The 20,777-nt window shown below is 47.7% G+C and overlaps 1 protein-coding gene across 6 annotated transcripts in view; it reads right to left on the bottom strand.

The window, feature by feature from the left end:
* Nucleotides 1-20,777, bottom strand: part of RALGAPB (Ral GTPase activating protein non-catalytic subunit beta) — a 2,501,232-nt gene that overhangs the window by 1,964,114 nt on the left and 516,341 nt on the right. For all 6 annotated transcript variants that reach the window (XM_069652125.1, XM_069652127.1, XM_069652128.1 and 3 more), the window contains exon 8: nt 14,477-14,608. In XM_069652125.1, the coding sequence (XP_069508226.1) occupies nt 14,477-14,608 (132 nt within the window). The remainder of the gene's footprint in view (nt 1-14,476; nt 14,609-20,777) is intronic.

The raw sequence follows: 20,777 nt of genomic DNA, 5'->3' as shown, positions 1-20,777 counted from the left end.
CTGGCAGTCGATACAGTCATCTGTGTCGTGGGCCTCCCCGAGGCACCAGAGGCAGGCGTCGTGCGAGTCCGTCACCGACATCTTGGACCCACACTCCCCGCACTTCTTGAAACCCGGACGCGGGGTCGAAGACGAAGTAGAAGACATCTTCACACGAAGGATTTGCACAAAACGAACAGGTTCGAAGAACCGAGAAGAACAGAACTCCAAAGAGTCGAGGCGTGAACCGAGAATCATGAAGCAACACGTTCGCGGAAAAAACGGAACTGAGGCTACGGGCGTCGTGCGTCCTACTTATCACATCGGATGACGTCGGACGTCGGAGGAGGCCCTCGACGACGGCGCATCGACGTCATCGACGCAGGACGCAGACGCCGAAAAAAGTTTCCGAAGCAGCACAGCTGTGGTGATTACATGTCATAGATATGGAATACGTCGGAGGACCCAATCCCCTCGAATGCACTGTTTGTTCTTCATGCTGGTGTAACGCTCACCTGGTATCCACAGGGACGTCACTCAGCCTGTTCTGACCTCTTACGACCTCGAACCCTTCCCTTGAGTCTACTCGGCTGGAGACTGGGCCTGAAACACAGGATTGGTAGAGTTTAACTCCCTATTGTCTCTGTGTGCTTGAACCCCTTCTTCCCCAGGGTCCAACCCTCCCCTTTGATCCACAACTCACCTTGTTTTCTTGGAAAGTGTGCTCTCCGTCCTGCTTTCAGCGCAGGGGCGCGTTGATTGATACAGGCTTGTTGTTGCCTAGTTACTTCACTGGCAAGAGTCTGACAGGTAAGTATAAAGAGTCTTTTGAACAGTTCTCTAACTTCGTTCCTTTCCTTCCTTAGATGATGGCCGGCAACCGGGGATGGCGACGTGCTGCTGAGATGAGTAGCGCTGAAGGTGAGCGAGAGCGCGATGCGCAATACGACCCTTTCATATTTGTATTGAACTGAGTTCTGTTTCTGTGTCTTTTAGGTGCTGCAACGTTTTCAGCGTGGATGCTGGTTATGAAGAAGAAATGCGGTGAGTAAGCCCGGAGACAGAGTTCCCCCAGAGCGGCTGGTATTCAGGTAAGCGTTTAAAGCTCGTACAGTCTTTAAAAATAAGCGAAGATTTGCTGAATGCTTACTAATGCCTTTTTTCTGTTCTTTTCGCTTTTCCTTAGGAAGCGGGGTGCCGGGATGGGAATGACACCGCCGAAGATGCCCGCAGAACAGAAGAAGCGATGAATGATGGGCAGAAGCGCTGCAAGATAAGGCTGTTCCTAACAGTGTTCTTGTTCTTGCAGGAGCTGAGCGCAGAAGAAAGATGCAGGCCTACTGGAGACCGATCCGAACACGGTGAGTGTTACGCTGCAGGTGCAGAAATCACAAAGTATGTTTCTCAGCCTGGGCGTGGCTTGAATAGTCTCTGGGTATCCCAGGTGTCTCTGGGCTGAAACACACCCAAAAGACTAGACCGCACATGCTGTTCTGGAAACCGAAATATGTGGGGACATCCATCTTGTCCCCATCAATGCACTACAAGTCCAATCCCCTATGATATCCTATGGGAGTGAGTCTGGTGCCACAAGCGCCAAGTCTGACTCCAAGTGGGTCTTTGGAGCGATGAAGAGGCCCTTGAGGGCCATGTAGGTGATCATGGCCTGGCTCCAGCCTGACATCTTGGAGGGCTGGGGACATAAGGGGCAGGAATCATGACAGCTGGGAGAGTAGGTTGTACCAGCACGTGAGTCTGATGGGGTCGCACACCGCCAGTCTGCGTAGGTGCGGAAACCAGAGTTGTCTCGCCCACATAGGAGCAACCAGGATGAGCGTCATCGATTCCCTGTGTATCTTGTTGACCACCTTCCTCATCAGAGGGGTTGGTGGAAAAGCATAGGCAAACATCCCTGACCAATTCATCCATAGAGCGTTCCCCTTGGAGCCTGGCTGGGGGAACCTGGATGCGAAGTCTGGGCATTTTCTGTTTTCGCCTGTGGCAAATAGCTCTATAGTGGGGAAACCCCACTAAGAGAAGAGATCTTCTACGACTTCTTTCTGTAGTCGCCACTCTTGTTCCTCTGGGAGGGGATCTCTGCTCAGAGCGTCCGCTAGTGAATTGAGATCCCCTGGAACATGTTGGGATGACAGGTAAATCTTCCGTCTGAGTGCCCATTTCCAAATTTTCTGGGCAAGCTTGGACAGATTTGGCAAACAGATTGGCGATCGAGTGCCCCGTTGTTTAAGTAAAACATTGCCATCGTGCTGTCTGTTAGGATCTGCACTGACAGGTTGGATAGGAGGGGTTTGAATGCCCGAAGCGCTCCGAAGACTGCCAGAAGTTCTAGCACATTGATGTCATTCTGAGCTACTGTGTGAGACCAGAGACCCTGAGCTATGTGGTGAAGGTAGTGACATCCCCACCCTGACAAGGAGGAGTCTGTTGTGACGAGGGCTTGTATCTCTGGATTGTAAAAGGGTTTCCCCTTTGTAAGATTCTCTCTTGTCCACCAGCGAAGACTCTGTACTAGTGTTGGCGAAACGACCACTAGATCGTCCCACTGACCCTTTCCCTGAGACCACAGTTTCGCCAACCATTCCTGCATGGGTCGCATGCGCAGGCACGCGTGGGGTACCAGGTAAATGCAAGATGCCATCATGCCTAGCAAACGCATCGCGTTGCACACCTTTATTTGGCGACCGGCCTGATATTGAGGAATTTACAGCAACAGATTTCGATTTTTTTCCTCTGATGGAAAGGCCATCCCCTCATGGGTGTCTAGGATAGGTACTAGGAACTGTTTTGAGGTGCTTGGCACCAGGCTTGATTTTTTATCATTGATAGAGAAGCCCAATTGGAAGAGGAGGTCGATAGTTCTTTGGATGTTTAGTCTGCAAATTAGGGGGGACTCCCCTGTAATGAGCCAGTCGTCCAGGTAAGGGTACACTGGGATTGCCTCCCTGCGTAGGTGCGCTGCCGCCACCACAGCCAGTACCTTGGTGAATACCCTTGGAGCCGAGCCTATACTGAATGGAAGCACCTTGAACTGGTAGTGCTGGCTGTCTATCTTGAATCGCAAGAATCTTCTGTGTGCTGGGAACATTGAAATATGAAAACAGGCATCTTTCACATTCAATGTTGCCATGTAATCCCCCTTTTTTAGTAGGGGGATTACCTCTTGGAGTGTAGTCATGCAGAATTTTTGTGGCTTGACATACGTGTTTGCAGGGCGCAAGTCTAATACTGGGTGCATCGTTAGATTTTTTTTGGCACAAAGAAGTAGGTTGAATAAATACCCTTGTTTACCTGGTTGCCCGGGACGAGTTCTATTGCGTCCTTTGCAAGTAGAATGGCGATTTCCTCGAGGAGGATTTTCTGGTGCTCCAAGGAGTGTACTTTCTGTCTTGGAGGATGATTGCGGGGGCATCCTAGTAGCTCTATACAGTATCCTGTGGACACTGTGGACAGCACCCATCTGTCCGATGTGATCCTTTCCCATGCGTGGGTGAAGGTGGAAATGAGTCCCCCTATTGGGAATGAATGGCAAGGGACCTGGAGCGGAACATCACCGTTTATTGGGTGGCGTTCCACCTCTACCGGGGCTGCCTCTACCCCTAGTGCGGCCCCTGCGCTGACCTCTGGTGAAACCCTGTGTAGCCTGGGACTGATTGTTGCCCCATGAGGTTCCTTGATTTTGATAGTAGTTAGAACCCCTCTGGGAGCTTTTGCGGCGAAAGCGACGAAAATTATTATTTCCCCTCTGACCTGGGGGCAATATTTGTCAGTTGGCCGAGAGATATTAAGGTCTCGTATTCGTCCTTAGCCGTCTTTAGTGCCTCTTCCAATGCTTTGCCGAATAGAACGTTCGGCTGCACCGGCATGTCTATGAGCATGACTTGGGTCTCGGGCTTGAACCGAGACTGTCTTACGCAAGCATGGCGTTTTATTACTGTGCCTTCAGCCATCAATCTTCCAGCATTGTCTGCCGCATCAAAATTTGTCTTAAGGCTGCACCCAGACACGGACCTTCCGTCTGCTGCAATTTGGGCTAACTGTCCCTTTAGTGGTTCAGGTGTAGAGGCTACTAGAGCAGCTACTTGTTCCCATTGATGGCAGTTATATAGCTTGCTGAAAGATTGATACTGTTAGCAATACGTGCCTGCTAGGCTGACGTGGAGGCAAGGTTCCTGCTCAGAGCGTATATTCTCTTGCTCTCTTTATCGGGCGGTGGTTCGGAAGAAGCAAGTAGGTAGTTTCTAGTAGTTGTTACTACGAGGGAGTCGGGTTTTAATTGCCCCCTAATGTACATGGGATGAAAGGGTGCAGCGCGAAATAATTTTTCCACTCGTGGATTGACTGCACGAGTGAGATTAGGAGTTATCAGCGAGGGATCTATTCTGCGCTAGATGGATCTTAATATGGCGATAGCCTGGGAAATGGCTCTTCAGTCACCTAAGAGTTCCTCCGCGAAATCTTTATCTTGTGTGTCTATTTGGAAATTAGCTGCTGCATTCGCCAGTACATCATTGAGGAGTGGCTGATTATCAATCGGTGAGTCGTTCTCCGGGGGGTCTTTAGGAATAGGAGAGTCAAGATTGTAGGCTCTCGCCTCATCTTCCTCCTCCTCTTCCTGGTACTCATCGTCCCAATAGTAAGAAACCCCGGTGTGGTCTTCCAGCATATGTGTTTCTGTCTCCTCGCCATAAGACTCTGGATGGTAAGGTTCAATTAGTAAAGGGTCTGAAAACGAGCCCTGCGCTGGAGCCTCAGAGCGGAGCCTTTTAGTAGGGGGTTGAGAGGGCTTGGACTCCAAAGGGGCAAAGGTAGCTGGATTGCTGGCATAGCTCTGGAAATAATTAGGGTCTTTCTCATAGAAGTCTGCCATAAATTACATTCTTCTCATTACCCTATCAATGTCATCAGAATTCCATTCTCTTGAACTAGGAATGACTACAGGATTCTCATCCTCTTCCTCCATGCCGATATCCTGAGCAGTGGGAGGAACAATCTTTCCCTTGGTGACAGGGTCAGGGACCTTGGATTTTTCTAAAGATTTAGAGGCTGTTTTTCCTTTTGAACATGGTATTCTGAGCATTTTTTCTGTTGTTTTCCCCTTTCCCATGAATAGAGGAATGTTTTCCTGAACTTTTAGGTGTCTCTGAGGGCTTCGACGCCTGGCGTCGAGACTCGGAAGTGGCTTTCGACACATCGTGTCTAGGCTTGGAGGTGGTACGAGATTCGGAAGTCTTCAAAGAGGGGCGTAGAATCAATGCCTCAATCAATGACTTTTGGTAATGTGGCACCTTTCCCATCCGTGGACGGTTGTTGTTTGTCGTGAGGCGAATGTGACCGGAACGCCCAGAGGACACAGAATCAGTGGACCGATCTCTCGATGCCTTTTGTTTCCGATCGCTAGAAATGCGTGTTGAATCTCGGCTGGGGCTAATGTGCTTGGTGGAAGTGGTGTGTGTTGCGCTTTTGCCGCTGGGTGTTGTCCCCATAACTGAACCGCTGGTCAGTCCTCCGAGGTCGAGGGCTTGTGCGTGGGTGTCTGAAGTCACCCCGGTGCCCTCGCCGTCCGATAAAGCAGCGTTGCTGCCATCGCTGAAGAATCTCACAGCCTCCATGGCCTCTAGCTGCCTGGCGTAGTCTGAGTGTTTTGGGCTTGAAGAGCCTACAAGCTCTACAGGTAGCCTCGGGATGGTCTCGTGGGAGACACAGGTTACACGTATTGCGTTTGTCTACCCAGGGAAACTTGCTGTTATACTTCGGGCAGAATTTAAAGGGAGCACTCTCCATATGTTACTAATTGGCAGCAGGTGGGTGTATGTAGGAAACTAGTGTATGACCAACCCCCACTCTCCCTACTTGCACATGGCCGAGGCCAGAGGCCTTCGGAGGCCCAAAGTCTGTCATGTAGTCCCGACGGCTGATTTCCTCAATCTCGATTCACCGATGTCGATCTTCGGCGTGGGGTGGGAGGAAAAGGGGAAGTTTTGTAATAATATTGATAAATGGCTAAAGCCATGGAACTCCGCGATATGCTTCCGACAAGTAAGGTGGAAATAAACAATCTGAGGGTCCTACACATGTGAGCGATCATGGGTACACGTCACACTAGGGATAGTATTACTGGCACGCCCTAATTTGACGCCCCTTTTCGAGTTTCGAAAAACAAACTGTAATACTAAGCAAGTTCAATTAGATGTCGGCATTTTAACAGCATGTGATCTAAGCAAATTCCACAAGCCTCAGAAATATATATATGTTACTGTATCTTTACTTTACTTATAATGTGTAAAGTGTGCCTAAATTTAGTAATTTAACCAAAGTGTTATTTTTGTAACTTACCCATGTGAGTTTTTTACTTACCTGTTCTGCTAAGTGTTCACTTTACTACACAACAGTGCCCCCTTCATGTTTTGTTCAGCCTTGCTGCTTGCTTACGCTTACTTAAGAAAGTGGCTTTGCTCAACTGGGGTTGTAAGAAACCTTGCTAACCCAGGTTGGTTTATCCAAGTCCTATCCCAAATGGTTAAAATCCCTCATAAATGCTTTTGCAGTTTGAGAACGATCCTCCTCCTTGGATTGCTGGAGAGGGACCTTGTCACCACTTGGTGTTGTGGACACACTTTACAGACGCATCAAGGCTGGTTTGAACATAAGCTTTATTCATTACAGGAGATATTTTACCAACCTCTGGCCTCGTTTCCTCGCAGTGGTTACTTCACCTCTGTGAGCTCCCGCGTGGGTGGCTTTCCGCAGTGTCAAGCGCAGGCCGCTTCCCAACTGACCCGTGTCCTTACTGTCTGTCCAAGTTGAACCAAAATGTGTTCCCCAAAAGAACCCTATCCCCAGTTCTTATCCCATGGTGGCGGCGTGCCGCATTTACAAGTGTCCCACAAAGACAACCATATCCCCAGTTCTTATCCTACGATGCCGGCGTTCCGCATTTACAAGTGTCCCACAAAGACAACCCTCTCTCCAGTTCCTATCCCATGGTGGCGGCGTTCTGCAGTCGGAAGCTCTCCCCCCTCCTACAGTCCTTGCACTTTCCTTTGGGCTCACCGGCTCCCTCAGAGGCAGCATTCCGCGTTCACTAGCTCTCTCCCTCTCTACAGGCCGTGCGCCCAAAGTATTCTCCCTCCTCCAATTAGAAGGCCCACACAAATGCCTCTTCTGCTGCGTCAACTTCAGACGGCCCCACTCCTCGTTCTGGGACGCCTTTCTCCTGCAACCAACACCACACTGCAGAGAGAAAAAAACACGCAAAAAAACAACAACTTTGCATGCCAGCGCATTGCCACTACGTTGCCCACTCACACCTACGCTACATAGGCAACAGTCTCTAATCCTGAGACGAAGGCTGTGACGAGTTGCGCCACTTTAGTCAAAGCTGCTTAGAGCATCTATTTATCTCTCAGAGCGAGCGGGCTCGCCCGCTCCCACCCACCCACCTCGGAATTGATTCACAGGTACTTTTTCACCTGCCTTTTGGTCGCCGCACCCATTTTTAATCCCTGGTGCCTAACATCACCATCATGCTTCCTAGGACTATCCTTATCCTTAATCATTGCATGACCATACCCGCTGCCATCATTGCTCAGTCACTCACTGTGATAACACTTTCACATCTCCCGCATGCGCTCCTGCTAACCCTCCACTCCCTACCTCATACACCCGCTACATATCTTAGCCCTTACTACCAGCTACTGCCCAGTTTGGACCCCACAATGGGCTAGCCCGAGGCTAACACCTTTGAAAAGTATTACAACAGCAACTACTCTAATCAATACCTTAATAACCCGGTGCTCTGGCTGGAACACTTTGCTACGAAACCCACCCCGAACCAACCATGCTCCCTCATGCTTAGAAACAAGAGACTTGGTTCAAGATTCCGCCTACCTCACACCTATAGAATCATCCGTAAGAAAACTATACACACACCACCTCGCTCACCTTCACATCCCAGTACGCTGAAACCCAATACTACGGTAGCCAAACCACCACAAATCAAGGGCGCCCTTATCAATGCCAGATGCCTTCCAGCTAACGCTTTAGACATCGCAGACCTCATCACAACCCACAAACTTGACTTTATTGCCATATCTGAAACATGGCTACATGCCGCTTCTGGACCTGCATTAGCCCTGGCCTTACCGCCAGACTACAGCATCATGAGATGCGATCGTATCACTGCCCACAGCAGAGGCGGTGGAGTGGCCTTCATTCATAAAAATTCTCTTGGTCTAAGAGTGTCGACTAATTCTAAACTTGAATCAGCTGAACTACTCTCGGTCAAACTACCACTCACGCCCAACCAAACTGCCACCCTCCATCTTATCTACAGACCCCCAGGTCATGCACCTTCCTTTGTTGGCTAAAATGTCCACCCTTCTTCTCGACAAAACCAAAACCAACTCGCAAATTATCATCCTAGGTGACCTTAATCTAGGACTTTGTGACCCCAAAGACTCTACTGCATCTGACCTGGAGAACGTACTAACTGACCTTGGCTTCTCACTGCACATGCAAGAACCCACCCACTCCAAAGGGAGGACTCTAGACTGGCTAGCCAGTTCTAACTGCCATATTAATGTTCTCTCCAATACCCCGTTTATGGTCTGACCACCACATCATTACCTTCAATATTGAAGCAGCCCTGTGTGCCCCGACTATATTAGCTCCTGCCCTCCCCACTAGAAATAAAAGGGACATAACTAAGGAGAAACTACTCCCACTGTTACTCCCATCGCTCAATGCTGCCTCATATTCCAGCACCGACCCCACATCCCTGGCAGACACCTATAATCACAGCTTGCTCACAGCCATAAATTCTATCGCCCCAATCAAACTTAAAAAGTCCAAACCACGTGCACATCTCAACTCCTGGTTTACACCAGAGTTAAGAGTGCTCCGTAAAGCTAAACATTGCGCTGAAAATCGCTGGAAAAGTCACCCTTCTGACGAGCATAAAGACGGTTTCATCCTCGCTTCCATCACCTACAAAGATGCCATTATCACAGCCTTGGCCCCTTTCATCACGGCCTTCATTAACTCCTCTTTTAAAACAGGCACAGTCCATGAAAACCTCAAGGACGCATGGGTGATCCCACTGCTTAAAAAACTAACCTTAGACCTTAGCATACCCACCAATTTCAGACCCATAACCACTGTCCCGTTCCTGCTCAAGATTCTGGACCGCGCGGCATACATGCAGATCCAAGACCACTTGGAATCCAATAATCTCCTCGGCCTACGGCAATCTGGATTCCGCCCCAGACATGGGACAGAAACGGCCTTGATAGATTTAAAAACCCACATTGAGGTCCTGAAAGATAATGGGAAACTAGCTTTGCTTCTTCTCCCAGACCTTTCTGCGGCTTTTGATCTGGTCAATCACCAAATCCTATGCCGTCACCTCCACTCTGCTGCCCATTTCTTGGACTCAGTCTCGGCTTGGATCAAATCCTTCCTGAGCAACAGATCCATGAGGGTCTTCTCACCTTCCGCAGCCACTGACCCTGCTACAATTCACTGCGGCATTCCCCAAGGATCTTGTGTTTCACCCACACTCTATAACGTTTTCACTAAACCGCTCTTTGATGTACTCGATTATCTGGGTGTCTCCTATACCAACTATGTTGACGACACCCAGATACTCGTCCCCATCACTGGCGACTATTTAGTTGACACTAAGGCCTTTGAACGACGTTTATCTGGTCATCCAGGCCTGGATGGCCCAACACGAATTATGTCTCAATGACGACAAGACGGAGCTCCTCATCCTGGCTCACTGCAACGTCTTGGCAAACTAGATTTCTCCTACCAGTCATTTAACATAGATGGTAATACCATCAAAGTCTCTAAAGACACTAAAAAATTAGGTTTTTACCTTGACGCTACCCTCTCCTTGTCCCGACAAACCAATGCTGTCAGATAAGCCTCTGCTTACATGTGTAAACTTATTGAAGCTTGTAGACTGTTCCTGACCACTCCGAACAGCGTCACCTTAGCCAGAACGCTCATTATGTCTAAAATTGACTATTGTAGTGCCCTCTACCTAGGGACTAGCCAAGGGAATCTGTACAAATCACCCAGAACAATGCCATTAGGGCAGCTTTAAACATTCCCAGAAACCACCACATCTCCGAATCTAGAACTAACCTACACTGGTTACCTGTCAAGCAGAGTATTTCTTTGAAAACACTTGCCCTCACGCACAAATGCCTAGCCAACAAGGCCCCCCCCCCACCTCTGCAACCGGCTCTCCTTCCACTCCTCCACCCAACCTCAAAGAACTGCCCAGCACCATAGCCTCTCAATTCCTAGGTTCAAACTCCAAAAAGCGGGGGGTACAAGCTTCCCTGTCCTTGCCTCCAAGCTGTGGAATTTCCTGTCAGCATCAGATCTGAAGACTCATTTAACACCTTCAAGCAAAAAACAAAATATTGGTTCTTTGATCAGAACTAAGGCACTTCTGCCTCCAGGCCTTACCTGTTAACTTCTATTGTAAATTATGTATATATTCATGTTTGCACATTCACTTGTATATAACCATGTATTTATATTACCTGTATGTATATAAGCTTAATTTGCGCCCTGATGCCCCCGGGCCGGATGGTGCGCAATACAAATAAACAAAATACAAATACAAATTAAATTCCCCACCCCCCCCCCCCGCCTTGCGCAGCACCGGATTCAACACCTGGTAATCTCTCTCTTTCTCTCGGGCCACACCCATCTCTCACACCCTCCTCAGGCTTAACCCTTGCTCACCCAGCATACCGCAGACTATTCTTTCTGGCTCCGGTTACCTTTGGGGAGGTTGCAACCTCTGGCCCCTTGGGCTCCATCCCACCTTCTTCACATACCCCTCTCTTCAAGCCCTAATGTTCGGGCACGGTATGAGCCCTGGAAATAAAGTCTGCCTGTGTCATAAATTTACAAGGCCGGTGGACCGTTGTAAAGGAAAAAGGCTGCAATGCCAGAAACCAGTGTAGAATCCGAGGGTTACACTGCTTATTCCGTGCCATCTAAGCCAACAGTGCATGATCGGTCACCAGGGTCAATCTTTGACCCAGAAGATAATACTTTAGTGACTTAATGGCCCACTTGACCGCCAAACACTCCTTTTCAATGGTGGTGTACGCTTGTTCATGTGGCAATAGTTTACGACTGAAACAAGATGAGGTGTTCCTCCTCACCCGTGTTCTGGAACGACACTGCACGACCCCCACACTCCAGAGCCACCCGGATGTAATAAGAAGGGTGCCGAATAATCCAGACAATGTAAAACGGCATGGTCTGCCAAGGCCTTCAGATCGCGGAACGCCTGCTCTGCTACCCTTTGATTCCCTACCGTTCTCTGAGACCTAGCCGTCCGCAGCTTATCCAACAACGGTGCCGCAAATGTCGAAAAGTGTGAGATAAATCTTCATTAGTAGCCTATGAAACCTAAAAAGACTCTGATTTGTCTGGCATTAGCTTTGAAGCAAAGTCGATTAATAGCCTCCAGCTTGTCTTGTTGAGGCCGGCAGGTGCCCTGTCCAACGTAGTAGCCGCGGTATTTGCTATGGGAGAATCCCATGGAAGTCTTCTAGGGGTTAACGTTAAGCTCAGCACTTCTTAGTGTCTCGAATACGTCCACAGCAGATGCGCACTCCAGAAAGTGCTGTATATAATGATGTCATTGAGGTATGCCCCGTGTCCCCTCATGATAGCGTTCATGAGTCGTTTGAAAGTCACCGGAGCCCATGCAGGCCAAATGGTAGCACTGTGAACTGGTATAGCCCAGATGGGGTGGCGAAGACGGTCTTTTCACAGTCAGCCAACCTGAGGGGAATTTGCCAATAACCCTTGCGCAGATCAATGGTCATAAGGTACCAGGCTTTTCCTAGCCTATCCAGAAGATCTTCAATCTGGGGCATCAGATAGGCATCGAATTTGGAAACCTCATTCAATTTCCAGAAATCCATACAGAATCTGATGCTGCCATCCGGGTTTTGGCACAATACTATGGGGGAAGCACCATTGGCTGTTTGAGGGCTCTATCACACCCATTTCCAACGAGGTCTGTATTTCCCGATTGACTGCTTGTATTCTGGCTTCCGGAAATCTGATAAGGTCGCACTCTCGCTGTGGTTACTGGGTCTCATGATAGGCGCAGTTCGCCCCGGTAGGGACGAGAAGATCGGTCACAACTCTTGGACCAGCTTGTCCAGTTGTCCTCTCTCTGGTTTCCCTAGGTCTGGGCTGATCCATAAAGCTTCAATCCCAAGACGGTCCCAGCCGAAATGCATCTCAGAGGAGGTTGGGGCCGCCGTACTGATTAGGACTTTTGTGGGGGTCGGTTCCACCCACTTCTTCAGGAGGTTGACATGATAGGAGATCGCTGACCCAAACCGGTCGTCCTGCCGGACTTTGTAGGTAACGGGAGCAAGGACTTGCTTGATCAGATATAGGCCCCGCCAGGGCCCCAACATTGTGTTCTCCGGTGTTGGGACCGGTACCCGTTCCTTGTCTCCCACCTGGAAGCTCTACAGTCACATCCCTTTGTTGTACTGAGCCTCCTGTATCTGTTGTGCTTGCTGTAGATGGGTGTGAGGAATAGTGTGCAGCTTCTCGATCCTTTCTGTCAATTTGGTGGCATATTCAGTCAAGAATACTTCTTGCTGTGGCTGCTCCTCCCATTCCTCCATGTCCAATATGGTCCTCACCTGTCAGCCACATAAGAATTCAAAGGGTGGAAACCCAGAGAAAGACTGGAGAATTTTGAAGAGTCATAAGTAACCATAGTACCAGTCGAACCTAGTCCTTACCGGCAGCCGTCATGGTCTTCCTCAGCATCTGTTTGATTGTCTGGTTATACCTCTCTACCAGACCATTGGTTTGTGGGTGGTAGACAGAGGTTTTCAGGTGCTCTATGTGCAGGTTTTGACATACCTGCTTTAGGATGGCTGACAAAGTTAGCACCCCGATCCGTGATGATCTCTTTGGGGATCCCTACTATGGGTTAAAAGGAATGAGGGCATTGCATTCTTGCTGTGTCATGATGCTCCATACAGAAAACGCTTCAGAGTACCGGGTGGCGTAGTCCACAATCGCCAACAAATATTTATGGCCTCTAAGGGTGGGATCCGGCGGCCCCACAATGGCCATCCCTATCCGCTGGAATGGTTCCAGAATTAGGGGCATCATCTGCATCAGAGCTTTTCGGGATGTTGGCTCGTTTTTTTCTCCGACCTTCGTTGCACTGTTGGTAGATTTGGTGCGTCTGTATGTAAACCCCTGCCCAGAAGAAAAGGGCCAGGATTTTCAGGAGCATTATCTCGGTCCCCAAATGGCCCTCCCCTACTTGAACGTGGGCTACCTCGAGCACCGTAATCTGAAATTCGACGGGCACCAGTAGCTGTTTGAGGGGCTTTTCTCCAGATTGAGGAACCACTCGGTAGTACAGTCCTTTTTCTTGTGAAAAGTTTGGCCCTTGGCCTTTCCTATCCTCATGTGCAGCCACCCGGGCATATTTTACCAAGCTCAGGCCTTGTTTCCCCGCAATGGTCACTTCACCTCTGTCAGCTTCCGCATGGTCGGCTTTCCGCAGTGTCAAGGGTGGGCCCCTTCCCAACTAACCTGTGTCCTTACTGTCTGTCCAAGTTGAACCAAAACGTGTTCCCCAAAGGCACCCTATCCCCAGTTCTTATCCCATTGTGGCGGCATTCCGCATTAACAAGTGTCCCACAAACACAACCCACCATCCAGTTCCTATCCCACGGTGGCAGCCTTCTGCAGTCGGAAGCTCTGCCCTTGCAACAGTCCTTGCACTCTCCTTTAAGCTCACCGGCTCCCTCGTAGGCGGCCTTCCGCATTCTCTCCCTCTCTCCGGGCCGATTGCCCGAAGTATTCTCCCTCCTCCGATTAGTAGGCCCACACAAATGCCTCTGCTGCGGCCTCTGCTTCAGACGGCCCTAATCCTCGCTCTGCAATGTCTTTCTCCTGCAACCGACACCGCACCTCGATAGAAAAAAACATGCTCCTTAAACCCCCCCGCCTTAAAACGCACCCGATTCCACACCAGGTAATCTCCCTCTTTCTATCGGACCACCCCCGTCTTGCACACCCTCCTCAGGCTTAACCCTTGCTCTCCCAGCTTGCCACAGACTATGCTCCCTGCCTCCGGTTACCTTTGGGGAGGTCACAGCCTCCGGCCCCTTGTGCTCCATCCCACCTACCTCACAGACCTCAAATGAACAAATACACAATTAAATGCGCCTGAAAGTGCAGTATCTTGGATAACAGTGGTGTATGAAAGAATAGCAAATTTTACAGTCTCCCAAAGCTATTTACGGTCTTTTCTATAACAATAAGGCAGTTGTGGGTGGGTAAGTCAAAGGCATGGTTAAAACAACAAATACCACTTTCAAATATCCCACTATTACATTATATTTTTCAAGCAGGTCAATGCATTCTAAAACATGTATTATTCTATTGGTACCTCAGCATGTGCAGAAAGCGGAACCACGTTTGTGTAACACATTCATTATCCATTTCTGCAGGAATTAGACAAGCGTCTTCTTCTGGAACTTTAAATGGGGGAAATGAAGGACCATAAGTGAAGCGCAGCAACCTGGTTAAAAGAAGTCAAATGTATTCCTTATTAAATTACAAGTCTCCGTAACATAATAGGAATATTGTACACTTTAAATACAAGCCACTGACAAAAGGATGTCTGTATACGATGAAAATGTTTAAAAGATAACATTTAGGATGAGAAAGCCAAGTGGACAAAATGCCATTCAATAAAATCAAATCGTGCACCAGAGTATGTATTTCAGGGCTAGAGTCATAAGGTTCCAGACAACGTTTAAGGGGAAGAAGTGGAACTATATAAAATGCAGTCTTGACACCTCTGTGTGCATATATAAGTACATATAGGGCCTCATTACACCGACGGCGGTAAGGGTTAACGGTCACCGTTAATGGCAACGGTGACCGTTAACCCTTACCGCCGTACTACGAGGTCCCTTAGCGGGTTGGAGTTTTAACGCCTGCTTTTTGCAGGCGTTAAATACCAACCCGCTAAGGGACCTCGGAGCTAATTACGGCACCGCAAAATTGCGGTGCCGTAATTAGCGCCTTCCCCAGTCCCATAGAGCCCTATGGGGCAGAAATGGGAATGGGGAAGGGCAATGGCGGAAAGGGGATTTACCGCCCCTCCAACCTTGGAATGGGGCGGTAAATCCCCTTTCCGCCAAGGCGGTGCCGGTATTTTACCGGCATGGTCCAGGGTGCTAATAGCACCCTGGACCACCGCCTTCCGTGTAATGAGGCCCATAGTGTTTCATCGTTGCTTTTGAATGAGCCCTATATTTCGCGTCCTTGCCGCCGCCTTTCCAAGATGGCACTCGCCACCATCAGCTGTTCCACCTCCCTAAACAGGCACCCCCAGGCTGCTGCTGTGCCTGATTGGCTCTTTTGCCCTCAAAACCAGCCAATCTATAAGCCGGGAGGCGTAGCCGGCCCTGGCACTAAGGCCCGCACGAACGCTCACTCCCCTGTCCCAGCCTGTCCTTAATTTCCGGCCGTCGGCCAGAAACCGTGCCTCCCTCTTGCAGCTGTGGAGCCCTCAGCAGGCTCCCTCAACAGGTACCATACTGATTGCTGCAAGGAAACTTTTAGCCAGCTTTGTGTTAACATTGCTTCATCCCGTATGTTGCCATCAACGTGAATCAAACTTACTAGCGTTGTTATTGCGCATGATTTATTCAAGTTTACACATCTGATACCTGATTTCGCCCGCTATTGCCGTGCCTGCCTCATTGGTACAATCACGTTGAACTGCACCTACTTGGAAATGTACTCCTATAATCTAGCTTTGCTTGAGATTTTGCACGCATTTAACCTCTGACCCGTCGTCACTTGTTTACGTCCGACCGTATTGCAATATAGCATATACAGCAAATTGTGAAACCGCATAATCCATTGCACATGCATTGATTTCAGGGGCACTGCTGCCATCTGCATACTGTATTTTAAGGCTTTTTAGTAAAACAAATCTAGATAAACCATTGACCTGCACTGCTCTCAGGTAGACCACTGCTGTCTGCATACTGTATTTTAAGGATTTCAAGGCTTTTTAGTAAAAATACTGTATTTTAGGGTTTCTTAGTAAAAATCGAACCTAGATAAACCATTGACCTGCACTTCTCTAAGGTGCTTCACTGCTGTCTGCATACTGTATTTTAAGGATTTTAAGGCTTTTTATCAAAAATCGAATCTAGGTAAACCATTGACCTGCATTGTTCTTAGGCACACTATTGATGTCTGCACACTATATTCTAAGGCTTTTTAGCGAAATTCGAATTTAGATCTACCATTGACTTGAACTGTTTCTAGGTCAACCACTGGCTCGAACCTGCACACTCCCCCCCCTGTACCTTACATCCTAGCCTGCTCTGTAAGCTACAGCCTGTATAGCAAACTTTGAGTCTAGGAATACCTCTGATACTATAGTCCCTTGAGTAAGCAACACCAAGCATTACCATTGCCCATTACCCTATCGCAGCCCAATATACCACTGTGGTACTCAGCCCTATGCTAACATCTAGCTCATCACTGCACTAAGCATCAGTATGCCCCCCTCAGTAGCCAACCTGAGCTTCTACACGATAATTCTTGCCTTAGGCACTATGTTCCACATTATGATACCTACCATTCCTACTAACAGGTCATTGTCCTCCTTCACCTCACTTAATCCAACTACCACATCACCTACGGACATGGCAGCTGCCATAAACTACCTCCCTTGTAAACCCTGCCCAACTAAGGATAGAAACCTACGCCTTAGAGTAAGATTAGCTAAAATATTTGAGCCACTCATCAGATCGTTAAACATCTTCCCAAAATCTAGAACTCCTAGCCTGCCCTCAGCCCCTCTTTGCGGCCCCAAGCTCTAAAAGAAAAAGCCTAACTAAGCATTATAAACCTAAATCTCAACTAACACTCCCACTAACCACACTCACTATTACGAGCCCTCAGCTAAAAGGAGCTTTATTAAACTCCAGATCTCTGCTAGCACACGCTACAGAAATAGCTGACCTGATTCTGAAAGATGACTTAGACTTCTTCGCTATTACCGAGACGTGGTTACATCCCGCTGCACGCCCTATGATCATGCTAGCAGTCCCTGAAGGCTTTTCCATCCTGAGACATGATAGACCCAACTCCAGAGGAGGAGGCATCGCTATTATCTACAAAAGTGGCCTCTCCATGAGACTAGCCACAGAGATAGATATCCAGTCATGCAAATTACTCTCAGTCAAAGTCCTGTTAACTAACGCCAAAACCCTGAAGATCCATTTGGTTTACAGTCCCCCAGGCCCACCTGGAACCTTTGTGGATGACATTAACTCTATCCTTACCAACAACCTCAAAAGTTCCTCTCAAGTACTTCTACTTGGAGACATGAATATGGGCTTTAATGACCAATCACACCAACTTGCCACAACCACAGCTAACACCATATCCGAACTTGAATTTACCCAAAGAAGTATCACTGCTACCCATAATAAAGGCAGAATACTCGATTGGGGGGCAGACTACAACGTCCAGGCCAATATCCTCTCCGTTTCTCCACTAGCCTGGACGGACCACCATCTTGTGTCCTTCTAGCTCTCCACCAATAGACCTCCACCAACCTTGGCCCTTGTCGTCCGACCTACCCCAACCAGAAATAAAAAGAGCATTACCGCGGATAGGCTTATCCCAATACTACTTCCTACTCTTAACTCACTCCCTAACAACATGGACCCGGAGAGCTTGGTCTAAGAATATAATAAAATTATGACTACCTCCTTGGACCAGATCGCTCCAGCACAACTAACACCAAGCAAGAAGAAAACTCATCTAAATAAATGGTTTATACCTTTCTTAAAAAACTTAAGACTACAAAAAAGAAACTGTGAGGCAACCTGGACTAAACACCCATCTGAAGCCAACAAGCTTAAACTTACTAAACTGTCCTCCCTATTCAAAAAATAAATTTGCCTAGCAAAACGAAAACACTTTGACACACGCATATTTAATGCCAAATCCAACACAAAGGAACTCTTCACCATTCTCAAAGAAAAAGACACTCCAATAGCACTACCTGACACCTGCACGAAAGATCAAATACAGTGCAAAAACATCCAAAACGCCTTAGCCCACAAAATTGCCACCTTACAGAAAACAATTTCATGCAAAAGAACGGCCTTAAATGATCCCCCTGCCTCTAACATTACCCACAAGACCATCATAAATGATTCTACGCGTTTCTACTTTACCAAAGTCTCTACTATTGGAGTGGAACGTATTATTCTGTCCCTTAAACCCTCGAATTGTCTGGAAGACCAATGCCCGGCGCAGCTCATCAAGGATGCTGCCCGTGACTTATCCCCATTCATCACCAAACTAATCAATGTGTCCTTCGCTACTGGCACCATTCCCACTAACCTCAAACAATCATGGGTACTCCCACTTTTTTAAAAAACGACTCTTGACCCAGCGACACAAACTAATTATAGACCCATCAGCACTGTGCCCTTCCTTCTAAAAATCTTGGATAAGGTAGCGTACCTTCAAATTCAAAAACACATGGAACAACATCGCCTGCTAGGAGCCAGACAATCAGGCTTCCGTCCCCTGCATGGCACAGAAACCCTCCTTATCGATCTTAAGACTCAAATCGACGAGCTTAAAGACAGTGGTAAATCAGCACTACTCCTCCTCCTAGATATCTAAGCTGCGTTCGATCTAGTTGACCACAATATCCTCTGTAACCATCTAAATACAGCAGCACACTTCTCTGATGAAGCTATTATTTGGATAAGATCATTCCTAAATGGTAGAACAATGAGGGTCTTCTCGCCGCTAGCATCTGCAGACCCTACACCTATTACCTGCTGTGTGCCTCAGGGTTCATGCGTCGCGCCTACACTCTAAAATATTTTTACTAATCCCCTTTTCGATGATCTGGATCATCTCGGTATCACCTACACTAACTATGCAGATGATACCCAGATCCTCCTCTCGCTTTCAGGGGATTATGAAAAGGATTTGGCCTTGGTGAACAGAGTGTATATCATCATCCAGGCATGGATGGCCACACATGGTCTATGCTTGAATGATGATAAAACAGAACTCATCATTCTGGGCACCCCATCTAATTTAAAAAAATGGGCTCCAAATACTCATCATTCATAATGGATGATAATATCAGAAAAGTGGAACACTAGTTGAAAACTCTTGGCTTTTACCTTGATTCGAACCTGTCATTCACTACACAGTTCAATTCGCTAGCATCCGCTACTGGCTACATGTGTAAATTGATACCCACTGGCAAGCCATTCTTCTCTGAAAGCAGTTGCATCACCCTAGCTAGAGTCCTCATCCTATCACGCCTCGACTACTGTTATGTCCTTTATCTAGGATCATCCAAAGCTACCATCAAAAGAATCCAAACTCTTCAAAATAATGCTCTTAGAGCGGCCCTAGGCATATCCAGAAGAGACCACATTTCAGAAACGAGTCGCCAGAATAATTGGCTCCCAACCCTCGACAAAGTCCTCCTAAAAACCCTGTCGCTAACAGACATAGCTGCACCTATTTACCTGGCAGAAAGATTTCATAAGCAGTCGTCTACAAGACCTTTAAGATCTGCCAACAGAAATCGACTTTCCATACCAAAATATAAACGATCCACTATCGGAGGTAATAGCTTCCCGGTAAAAGCAGCCAAACTATGGAATACTCTGCCTCCCAGTTTAAGAACAGACCAAACTTACCACAAATTCAGATCCAACACTATCACATGGCTGAAATCTAACATCTGGCACTCCTAACTACCATCCTGCAAGTGATTTGCCTCCGCCTTGGTTAATACTATACTATATATGACAGCATCTCTGTATTTACCATTACACCAGACTGACGTTATTTTGCATATACCCTTTGGGAACTGCCAGCGTCTTCCCCATGATGTACACTATGCCTAAAAACACCTTATTTGTATATACACATGTGCAATCCCTAACTGTATGTATTCTATATATACCTGTATGAAATCAAGTGTTGCATATACCTGTACATTTCGTGCCCTGTCACCCCAGGGTATAATGTATATGCACCTGTGTACTATCGATTTGAATGTAATCTGTATATTACTGTGTGTATATGTACTATTTGTATGCAATCTGTATATTACTGTGTGCAACTAAGCTTCGCATATACCTGTAACCACTGCGCCCTGTTACCCTAGGGTATGATGCACATTATAAATAATAAACAAACAAACTTCCTTTATGCTCAAAGATTTGCACACTTACACGACTGAACACGTGGTTGTGTTTAAAACCAAAGGGTGGCTAGTGATGCTGCACATGCACAACTACGTTGTTTGAATACATCCATCCTGCTTCACCTCATCAGTGAGGGCCTGGATTGTTTTCTTCTTCGTCAAATGGTTTTTGGAATGGTTAAACTACATTTGTGGACAGTTTTATGCTGGAAAGTAATGGAGGCAGGAGAACCGCAGCAGTATCACTTTTTTGCATGCTTGCAACAACCCTTCTGGAACCGCTTATCAATAGGTTTTGTTCATCTGCCGACGATTTTATGCTGGAAAGGAATCAAGTAAGGAGAAAAGTCACCCTATTATATTAGTATGCACTTTGCCACGATTTGCATTGCTTTGTAGAAACTCTTAGGGAGATTAAGCATTTTTGTGCTTCATCCCCTCTCCCAGCCAGACCCCCAGC

This window comes from Ambystoma mexicanum, chromosome 3p (genome assembly GCF_040938575.1).
Source record: "Ambystoma mexicanum isolate Mex_15411 chromosome 3p, UKY_AmexF1_1, whole genome shotgun sequence".
In the NCBI taxonomy this organism is placed as follows: Eukaryota; Metazoa; Chordata; class Amphibia; order Caudata; family Ambystomatidae; genus Ambystoma; species Ambystoma mexicanum.
Note: the sequence above shows the minus strand (reverse complement) of the source record. Positions and strands in the feature narration are given on the sequence as shown.